At 47.4% G+C, this 11,398-nt stretch overlaps 1 protein-coding gene across 1 annotated transcript; it reads left to right on the top strand.

Annotated features, from left to right (window-relative positions):
* The first annotated feature begins 206 nt into the window (after positions 1-206).
* LOC106730002 (RING finger protein 11-like) lies at positions 207-629 on the top strand. Its single transcript, XM_032484407.1, has one exon. The coding sequence runs from the start codon at positions 207-209 to the stop codon at positions 627-629; it is 423 nt and encodes a 140-aa protein (XP_032340298.1).
* Positions 630-11,398: the final 10,769 nt, after the last annotated feature.

Here is an 11,398-nt window from a genome sequence, read left to right as displayed (position 1 = left end):
ACCGTCCAGATGGGACTTAGCTCGCAGAGAGTTTCCAAAGCGAAGGGGCTCCGAGCTCCAAGTGTGCTGACCGGGACCTCACTAGAGAACTGGCTTCACTGGCTTCTCCATCGATTTGGATTCTGACCCGAGGAACAAGGAGGTGTGTGAAAACCTCCCGTTGAGAAGACAGAGCGCGCGCGGGTCACAGTCTCCGGGCCTGAGAGATGGGGAACTGCCTGAATCCCCGCACCGCGGAGGATGTCTTCGTTCCCGAGTCCCCCGTGCGCTTCGGCGGGAGGAGACGCTGGGCTCGCTCCCCGGAGAGGAGACCGCGCCGCCGGGAGTCCCACCAGGCGCGAGCGGCGCCGCTGACCCTGGAGGAGCAGGTGAGGGTCGCTCAAAGGCTCAGCCAAATACAGCGTCTGCCTGCAGGGGTGTACGGATCGGATGGGTTAGGAGAAGACACGCAGCAGGAGTGTGCGATCTGTTCCATGGACTTCGTTTGCGGGGACCGCACTCGATCTCTGCCCTGCAAGCACGTCTATCATCTGGACTGTATAGACGAGTGGTTGATGCGGTCCTGCACCTGCCCCTACTGCCGCAGGCCCCCGGAGGTGCCGCCGCCTCCAACCCAGGGGAAGAATTGAGTCAGGAATCCTTGTTTGATTTCAAGCAACTCACCGTATTTATGACTGATATTTTGTCACCAAGCCCAAATAAGCCAAGGATTAGGAATTAAAAACATGCACATTTTTTTTTACGTTCCAGAATGGTTGCAGATATTGGGGAATAATTTCCCATAAAGTAGAATCTTGGGCAGGAAATAGCCTATAAAGCCTTGACTGAGCGTACAAAAATGTAATTACATGTTATTACTTATTGTTTCAGTACAGAGGAACTGTGTAATGTGTTATACTTCAATTAAAAGAAAAAGAAATCCTGACTTCCTTCTCTTTACTCTATAAAATAATGTTTCTCCCCTTTGTGGGACTTCCCTTGGCTTTTGCTATAGCCTGCTTCTCCCAAATTGTGATTCTTTGCTGTTCCTGAATAAACCCATTTTGCTTATAAATGATAAATAAATAAAGGAAGAAAGGAAAGAAACATTAATTTTTGTATTATTTTAAATTATTTCATAATTTAATTTTTAAATTATATAAATTAAATATGAAATATATAAACAACATATACATAATACATAAATTAAATACATTTGTAATCTTGCAAAACTATTTAAAAATCATTTTGTAAAATAATTTAACCCAGGATAGCCCCCCAAATTATCATTTCAACATGTATCAGTGTAAATAATTATGAGATCACGTCCATGTCTTTTCACACCAAGCATCTGAATCTGGCAAGTTATTTTGCACATCTCAATTTGGATTGTCCATATCTCCAGTGTTCAACAGTACTTGTGTGTGGTGGCCGCCATATTGGATAGCACATGTTTAAAGACTCTCACTGTCTCCCTTAGTCACCCAAAGAGCCAGGCTGCTCTTATTTTCCACAGTCAACTCCCACTGTCCAATCCGGAGCCTCCTTTAGGATGCCAGCCACTTATCAGAATGCCTGAGCCTCCCCCTCCAATCAGCCTTGGGGGCACGGGGACACCAGCCCCATGGACAAAAACCCAGATTCCACTGTCCTGTTGTCTAGATTGGGACCTCAGTTTGCCCACGGCTGGGCAGCCAGTTCTGTGGGTCCACCCTGAGCCTCCCACTCCCTTTCTGCCTGGAGTGAGTCCAGCTCGGTGAGTCAGGGCATGAGCTATGAGTAATCCAGAAGGCTCTGGAACAATTGTCTTCCTGACCAGCTTTTGAATCACCCAAGATCACTCTCCGGGATCAGATCAAGTTGGGGAAATTGGTTCTGCCCAACCAACCCAGGCTTTCAGCCAGGATTTCTCATCTGGTCCCTCCTTTCCTTCTTGGCTCCCAGACAGCCAGGCACTTGGCAGAGGAGCTTGAATTTTCTGGAATTGCTTTTGCAGGGAATTTGGCATCAGCTAATCAGCCCCTTCATGTGGCTGCCATTCTCTCAAGGTTGAGTTCATCAGGTCGTCTTCTTTTTCCCTCACTCTCTCTTTCATTTAAAAAAGCCCTAACCATTAAAATGTAAGATAACTCAGGAAGCTGGAGAGTGGTTTGAATATAATGAAAAATCAAAAGAAGATTCTGGTTACGGTGTGCTGTCAACTTCTCACTTGACTGAAACCAGTCTCTCCGCCTGAGTCCTCGCCCAGAAACTTCTGCAGGTTCTGCTCGGGGCCCCACTGCCCCTGGTATTGATCTAAATACACCGGGGCAAGATTTAAAAATTCTTGCAAGGGAAAGTGCTCCAATACTAGAGGGACCTGATGTTGAAAACAAAATATAACAATGGAGTTAATTAGCATTGCTTGGCTCACAAAGCCCTCTCCAGGGGATCCTCGATTTAAATCAGGGCTGTGTGCAAGAGGGAACAGCCCCCAAAGAGAGACCCCTTCCATCCGCAGCCTGGACCGCCGGCTCCCTGCCTCTCCCTTGGCTCTAGGAGGAGTAACAGCTGAGCCTGGAGTGGTGGGCAGCCTTTACCAGCTGCATGCTAATAGGGCCCAGCCTGGCCCACCTCCCTGCCTGCCTTCCCTGGGCCCTTTGCTGCTGTCCAGACCTTCTTAACCAGTTAGGCTCACATGTGGCCAGGCCAGAGGGGCATCAGTCATTTTCCCAGAAGCCTTTGGGTGAGCCTGGACTTTAAGACCTGAGCTCTCCTCCCAGCCTGGCCCAAGGAAGGGCCTTGGCTACCTGACCCTGCCATGATTTCCCTCGGCTGTGAGCTGGCTGTTTCACAGATTCCCTGCATGCTCACGACCACCTTGCCGGGCAGGCATTATAATCCCCATTTTACGAAAGAAGAACTGAGACTCCGAGAGGTTAAAGTGATATTTCTAAGGCTGAACTAGTGTAAGAGGCAGTCCTGAAACTCCAACCCAGATCTCTCTTGCTCCAGAGCCCTGTGCCGGGCATCCCGTTCCTCACCCCTCTCTGGTCCCAGCTGGCTGAGATTCGGGGACGGGCAGCTAATACTTTGTGGCTGGTTGCATGTTGCAAAGATGGATAACTATATAAATATAACACAGAGGTTAAACACTGGCTGAAGGGGTCTTCTCTGTGGGAGCTGTTCTATCCCGCACCAAACTCTGATTTAATCTTAAGAACCCCTCGAGGGGGTTTTATGAGCCACACAATGATCTCTATCTATATCTGATAATCTTCCAACCCAAACACTCTTATGGTGTGGCTGATGCCCCTTCACTGGGAGGTTGTCTGTTTCTCCTCCCTTGATCCTGGCTGGCCCACGACTACCCCAGCAGAGAACCCTGCGGAAGCTCTGCTGTGTGGTTTGAGGTGAGGTCACAGAGGATTCAGGCTCTCTCTCTAGGCTACAGCAAGTCACCGCCTGAATGGGGGTGGTCCACGTCCCAGCTCACTCACCTGACTCAGGACCTTACTGTGGGCCTCACCACAGGACGGCTCCCAGTATGGAAGCTTGCTTTTCTCACAAGGACTCTAAGAAATGGAGGAGGGGGTAGGGAGGGAGATGGAAGTCCTAGTCTTCTTGTAACCTAATCTCAAAAGTGATGTTCCTATATCCAAAGGAAACTCTAATTCTAAAAGACACATGCACCTCCAATGTTCATAACAGTGCTATTTATAATAGCCAAGACATGGAAGCAACCTTAAATAACCATCGACAGATGAACAGATAAAGAAGATTTTATGTATACACACACACACACACACACACACACACACACACAGAGGAATACTTACTCAGTCATAAAAAAGAATGAAATAATGGCATTTGCAATGCCAACATGGACGGACCTGGAGACTGTCATTCTAAATGAAGTAAGCCAGAAAGAGAAAGAAAAATATCATATGATATCACTTATTTGTGGAATCTAAAAAAAAAAATGGCACAAATGAATTTATTTGTAAGACAGAACAGACTCACAGACATAGAAAACAAACTTATGGTTGCCAAAGGGGAAAGAGGGTGAGGGACAAATTAAAAGTTCAGGATTAGCAGATACATGCTACTATCTATAAAACAGACGAACAACAAGGCCCTACTGTACAGCACAGGGAACTATATTCAATATCTGGTAATAACTGATAATAATAAAGAAGATGAAAAGGAATATATATATGTGTAACTGAATCACTATACTATACACCAGAAATTAACACAACATTGTAAATTCACTCTACTTCAATTAAAAAAAAGTGATGTCCCGTCATTTTGCCATGTTCTGTTTGTTAGAAGCCAGGTCCAGCCAACACACGAGAGAAGGAAACAACACAAGGGCCTGACGGCACAAGGGAGATCCCTGGGGCTCCACCTCAGAGGCCTCTGCTGATGCTCTGGACCCAGCTGTGCTGCGCTGGTTGACCAGATGCACATACTCAGGCACAGGGGACTGGACCCATCCCAGGGCAAGCAGTTAGTGGAACATGTTTCAGTGTGGACCTTCTGCCTGCTTTGCCTCTTTTTGGAGTTTCAATTCCAGGAATGATTTGCTGCAGAGGATACAGATTCCATTCAAGCACTGTACACTCTATTAATAACTTTTCCAAACTAACTCTGCATTTAGTTATTTTAGATTTGTCCGGTCCTAGGCCTCACCCTCCTCTCTTCATTTGAGGCTGCGGGGCCGTGAAGAACACTAATGGAATTTCTGGGCTTCATACCCCTTCTCCACCCTGGCCACACTTGAGAATCACCTGGGGAGGTTTAAAAGTCCAGTCACAAAGGCCACATCCCAAACTCATCATGTCAGAATTTATGGAGGGGGTATCCAGGTGCTGAGATTTTTTTTTGGAAAGCTGCCCAAGTTATTCCAAGGTGCAGTCAGTCTGATGGCGATCCCCAGGGGAGTCTGACTCAGCAGGTGGAGGGTGGGGCCTGAGACTCAGTTTCCCACCAGCTCCCAGGAGATGCTGATGCCACAGGTTCACCGCCCACACTTCGGAGGATCGCTATTTCAGGGCAGTGGTTCTCAGTCTTGGCTGCCTAGTGAATCTTTGTGGAAGCTTGAAAAATGCTGCTGCCTGGTCCCTGTCCTTGGTATTTTTATTCAGTCAGTCTGGGCTGAGGCCCTGGCATCAGGCATGACCCACATAATTCCCCTGTGCAACTGAGGCTATGCAGTCCCTGCTCTGGATGCCCCCAGGGTCTCCTTTCACACTCCCTAACCCCATCACTGCAGCCTCTACCCCAAAACTGCATCCTCCCCACCACCTTTCCTCACTGACGCTCTTCCCCGAGGAAGGCGGCTGTCGTCAGTGTGCTTTGACAGCAACAGGGCAGGCGTCCAGGCTTGCAAACATCCTTCTGCAGGTCCAGAAGCTTCCACCCTTAGCAATTCTTCTCTGTGTGCTGAGCATCACTCTCTCCTTGGAGACTTTTTATAAACAGAGGCTTCCTGAGATTAGTAGCAGATTAAATCTCCAACAAATCTCTAAAAAACCCTCCTGGCCTCCCTCCTTCCAAATGGCTTCCAACCAACATCCAAAAATGCAACCAGAAGGCTCTTCCGAAAAGGAAAATCAGATGACACCCTTGCTTAAGCCCTCCTGGTCTTGCCTCTGCTTTCTCCAGGACGCTGTTGACCGGACTGTCTCTCCCCTCTGCTGGTCACCGCGACCTGCCACATTTCAGCTGCTGCCTTCTGCGAGGTCCCGAGCTGCCCAGCTCCTGGGCCTGTGCTCCTGCCTCCCTGCCTTCCCCTCTCTCAGGGCAGCCAAGAGAGAGGAACACCCAAGGTCAGGGTCTGGGTCCCCCACTGCCCTGACCCGCTGTCCATCCACAGCACCCTAACTGCTCACAAAGGGCTTGGAAGGAAAGGAGGAAACAAATGGGGCACTTCAGTGGGGGGGGGGGGGGGGGATTTACTAAAGGATAGAAAAGGAGGCCAGGCAGGGAGCGAGCAGCCCACCCTGAGTTTTATCGGGTCATTCCATTCTGCGTCTTCAGGAGGGCAAGTCTTTCTTTGTAGAACACCCTACAGTGGACAGTGGCTCTGGCCCAGGCTCCAGGTTTTCCCGAAAAGTCACTCGAAGATGAAAGGATGAATCACAAACTTCCTTAACCGAACACATCCTTTCTGTCTGGTAACTCTCCAAAGACCCCAGGGCTAATTCAAAAGTAATGACTCAGCTTCATAAAGACTGCAAATATTTTTCACGGGAAATGAAGAGGAGTGAATCATGATGGGAGGACCACTGAACCCCCATCTCTAGAAGGAGCCTTTCCTCGGGTCTGGAGTCGAATCCCGAAGGAAGATGAAGCAAACGTCGTTTGCCCTGAGACCTCTCTCTCTCAGCCTCCTCCAGTCTGCTCTCCCTTTTCTGTCCTCGTCTGGCCCCTCTTCTCTCTCCCCTGTTCTGGCTGCTTTGCAGTGTTTCTCGATAAAACTTGAGTAACACAGAGCCTTAGCCCTGCTTTTGCACGTGACTGCAAGTCTGGCATGGAGAACCCCCGACTTGGGACACTTCCTGGTCCCGTCTGGGTCAGCTGCCCTTGGCCTGTTTTTCTGCCCCATCTGCCCTGGGTGAACGGGTCTCATTCTTGCCCTCCCAGGAGTGTATTCAGGGCTGCAGGCTGTTCCCAGGGAGCACGTCATGATGCAAGGAGATGAGAGTGATGTGGAGTCCCCTCGGATATGTTAAAAAAAAAAATCCAGTCATTTGACAGTTGTGATGTTTTAACTGCCATTAGTAATAAACCACTGGTTACTTTTCTTAAAAACAAATCAACAGGTATCCAGTGTTCTGAATCAGAGGCCTCTTAAACTTTAACTCGCATCTGAAACATTTTTTTGTACATTTTTTTTGTCTTTATTTTATTTTATTTTATTTTATTTTATTTTATTTTATTTTTTTATTGAAGTGTAGTTGATTTACAATGTTAGTTTCAGGTGCACAGCAAAGCAATTCAGTTATATGTATACATATGTGTACATTTTTTTCAGATTCTTTTCCATTATATGTCATTACAAGATATTGAATATAGTTCCCTGAGCTATACAGTAAGTCCTTGATGTTTATCTATTTTATATATAGTAATGTGTATGTTAATCCCAAGCTCCTACTTTATCCTTCCCTCGCCTTTTCCCCTTTGATAACCATAGTTTGTTTTCTATGTCTGTGAGTCTGTTCTGTTTTGCAAATAAGTTCATTTGTGTCATTTTTTAAGATTCTACATATAAGCGATATCATATGATATTTGTCTTTCTCTGTCTGATTTCACGTAATATGATCATCTCTGGGTCCATCTATGTTGCTGAAAATGTATTTCATTCTTTTTTATGGCTGAGTAATACTCCATTGTATATATGTACCACATCTTCTTTATCCTGTCATCTGTCGGTGGACATTTAATTGCTTCCATGTCTTGGCTATTGTAAATAATGCTGCTATGAACATTTGGGTGCATATATCTTTTCGAATTAGACTTTTCTCTGGATATATGCCCAGGAGTGGGATTGCTGGGTCATACGGTAAGTCTATTCTTAGTTTTTTTAACGAACCTCCAAACTGTCCTCCATAGTAGCTGCACCAAACTACATTCCCACTAACAGTGGGAGGGTTCCTTTTCCCCCACACCCTCTCCAACGGAAAATGTACTTTAACTCATGCCGTGCTTCTTTGGGGAAGATGTTCAGGGACTTGTTGAGATAGACATACCTTTAAAAACACAAAATTTTTTGAGATTTTAGTACAAATTGAGTAGCAGTGTGCTTCCGTATTGCAGAGCACAGTGTAGGACAGGGTGCTCAGTATGATTTACTTAATAATTCATGAATTGCCAGCATTTCCTTTGATGGCAGTATATCACCTGACACACAGTTGGCACTCAATAGATGACTATTGAACTGAATTGCTTGTCTGGTGTCTGAGTCAGTGAAGCAGATGTAAAAAGAAATTGCCCCACTCTGAAAACTCCCTTTGGATTTTAGCCAAAACGCTATTTCAGCAAATACTATTAGGATTAGAGGCTCACTTACTCACAGGAAAAAATAAAATGGCAAGTCACTCTTTTCCTCTCATCATGTTAAAAAAAAATCTTTTGAAAATACCCTCTGCCATTTCTTATCCATCAGCATTACATTAATATGATATGTTGCTGTGAAAACGCTTCCCTTAAACACATCAAATGGATTAACGCTGGCACTTTATCAGGTACCATTTCTGTTTCCATAAAACATCTTTAGACACATAAAAACGCCTTCAATGAGAAGTAGAAAATCCTTGCCTTCTCCCATCATCCAGTCGACTCCTTGGAGTAAGCTGACATTTCTAGAGGCTCTGGCTTTGCTCCCTCCCGCAGGAGCTGCTGCTTTGTGCAGGGGCCATCGCCTCCCTGTGAATCTCTTCTCCTTACGGGTCAGAGCTGCATGGGGAGCACAGTGAAGGAGGCAGCCTCAGGCAGCGAGGACTGGGTGGAGGACACGAGGGAGGCAGCGAAGGAGGGCAGGAGCTGAGCGGGCTCCCCTCGCCCTTGCCAAGTGCTTTGAAAACCTCCCTTGCTCTGTCCCTGGGGTCAGTGGAGACTTAGGGCAAAAGCTAACTTGGGGTCATCATGCTGGACACCCTAGAACTGCAGCCCAGCACGCCTGCGTGAGCCATTATTTCCTGGGGTACCATCTCCCTCCCCCACCCCTTCTTATTCATGCCAGCCTCTGATGCACAAGGGATACACTAGGCTGACAATTCTCAACATGTGGTGCCTGACCAGCAGCAGCACCTGGGAACTTGCTGAAGATGCCCATCCTAAGGTCTAAGATCAACCGACTCAGCAACCTGGGGATACACAAGCCCTTCCGGGGGATTCGCATGTTCAAGTTTGAGAACCACTGCATTGGCAAGCCCCCGGGAGGGAGGAAGTGCCTTCCTCTTTTCAGCTGCCAAGGGTTCCCATCAGGTCTCCAAATTCCCTCCTCGTGGTCCTTGCCAGCTGAGGACGAGGCTTGCGTGTTACAACTCCAAAGAGTTCTCAAGACGCCAGAGAGAAAAGCACATTTGCTGAGTGCCAGCTGTGGACACGGTCCCACACCTGTCATGTGTCTTGTTGATGTGATCTTCAAAACAATCCTTTCAAGTTGATGTTCTACCATTGTTAGGGGCCCAGTTGTGTCCCCCCAATTCATATGCTGAAACCCTAATCCCCAGAATGTGGCTGTATTTAAAGATGGGCCTTTAAAGAGATGAATAGTTAAATGAGGCCTCTAGGGTGGGCCCTGAGCCAGTCTGATTGGTGTCCTTATTAGAAGAGGAGAGGAGGACACCGAGGGACACATGGGCTGCGTGCACACTGAGTGGGGACCATGAGAGGGGAAAGCAGCCATCTACATGTCAAGGAGAGGGTTCTCGGGAGAAACCAAACCTGCGATGCCTTGATATGAGATGTCCAGCCTTAGAACTTGGAGAAATTAATTTCTGATGTTTAAGCCACCAGGTCGGTGGCATTTTGTTATGGCTGCCCTAGCAAACCAATACAATGGGCAATAAGGTGTTTCTCTGATTAATACAACCATTAAAAACATGAATCCAGACAACAAAAACAGCTGTGCCTGACCCTCGTCCGGTGCTCCATAACCTGCGGGTGTGTCTCACTGCACTGCTGTAATACATCACCATGTGGGTCCCATCAAAAGCCCCATTTTACAGATGAGGCACTGAGGCTCAAAGTGACTTGCCCACCTTGACCCAGCTGGTAATGGTTGGGGTGGGTTTTGAAACCAAGCAGGCAGACCCCAGGGTTGGTGTGTTCACCACCACTCCCCACGGCCTCCCTGCTGCAGACCCTGTGCTAAGAGGTTCAAGTTCATGACTTCTTATCCACAGCAATCCACAAGGTGAGGCATCCGTGGCACTCTTACAACCCCACCTTGTCAGGTGAGGAAACTGAGGCTTGACTTGTAATAGAGAAGAACAAATCTGACTCCATATTAGATCTGCTCTAACCCTCTGCTCTGTCTCCTGGGCTGAGTCATGCTGGTTCTGCACCTTCTGTAAAAGAATGTTGCCTAAAGCCTGAAATAGACAGGGGAGCCCATTCTCAAGGCTCTGACCTTTAAGGGTGGAACACTTTCCCATTCATATAGAGGTAAAAAGTTGCAGAACAGAGAATAATATTTGTCTTGTTGGAGGTTTACAGGGACACCATGACCTGACCCATGTGGACAGCTGCAAGAACAAAGGATTCTGACACCAAGAGGTTTGCAACAACCAACCACACCCCCTCCCCTTTTCAGTATAAAAGGAGCCTGAATTCTGACTTGGGGAAGATGGTTCTCCAGGACATTAGTCTGCCATCTTTTTGGTCTGCCGGCTTCCTAAATAAAGCCATTATTCCTATCCAACACCTCATCTCCCGATTTATTGGCCTGTCGTGCAGCGAGCAGCACGAGTTTGGACTTGGTAACAGATGCAGATGAAGAGAGTCATTCGAGCCACACCGCGATCAGGTTACAGAGCTGCAAATCCAGCCCAGGGCCTCTCTGCTGTCCTTACCTCACTCCTACCAGGGAGCGTCTCTTTTTCCCCAGGTTTCTTTGTGTCTTCATAGGAGATTCCTCAAAGCCTTCAGAATGCAAGACAGTACATCTCTGATGAAAGGATTCAACAAGAAGCAGGAGAATGTGAACATCAGGAATAAGGTAATAACAGCTCCCATGGTATCTCGTGCCTGCTGTGTGCCCGGCGCTGAGCTAAGACCTGGATTCTCTTACGTGACGTTGCTTAGACATGAAACACCCGCTCCTGTGGGCTCTGCGGCAGCAGAGAGCAGCAGTTAGCAAAATCCTGGCTTCCAGACTCACTAGCCGGAAGACCTTGGACGAGTCACAGTCCCTGTGAGCCTGAGTTTCCTCCTCTGTAAAATGGGAGGAGGTGGTGATAATAACAACTCCTGGGGCTGTCATGAGGAGAACTGAGTTAATGCATGTTAAGTGCTCAGAGGAGTGCCTGGCACGGGATAGAAGCTGTCAGTAAGTAGTTCCTGTGATTATTTTAAGACAGGCTGAGAAGTGCCTGTGGTGTCTTGTCACACAAGTTCTCAGGAGTCTGCATTTCAGCCTCAGGGTCTTCTAGGAGAGCTGTTGTAAAGGATGCGCCCCACTGTGAGCCCACGGAAGCTCAATTCCAAGCGCAACGGGGAAGAGAGGTTGAGAGAAATTGTACAGCGTGCGTGACGTGTCCTTGATGATCTCCTACAAACTCAGCCTTGACGAGTAGTACATAGTGCTCCAACAAAATTAAACTACAAATATCGCCCGGTTTTTCCCTGGTGCTTTCCTGCCATAAAGCCCCCGTCATAAATCTCAGTCTCATTAATAATAGTAGTAATAGTAATTAATAGTGATACA

The sequence above is a fragment of the Camelus ferus genome, chromosome 1 (genome assembly GCF_009834535.1).
Source record: "Camelus ferus isolate YT-003-E chromosome 1, BCGSAC_Cfer_1.0, whole genome shotgun sequence".
Taxonomy (NCBI): domain Eukaryota; kingdom Metazoa; phylum Chordata; class Mammalia; order Artiodactyla; family Camelidae; genus Camelus; species Camelus ferus.
The sequence above is the reverse complement of the archived record's forward strand: the minus strand, read 5'-3'. Positions and strand labels throughout refer to the sequence as shown.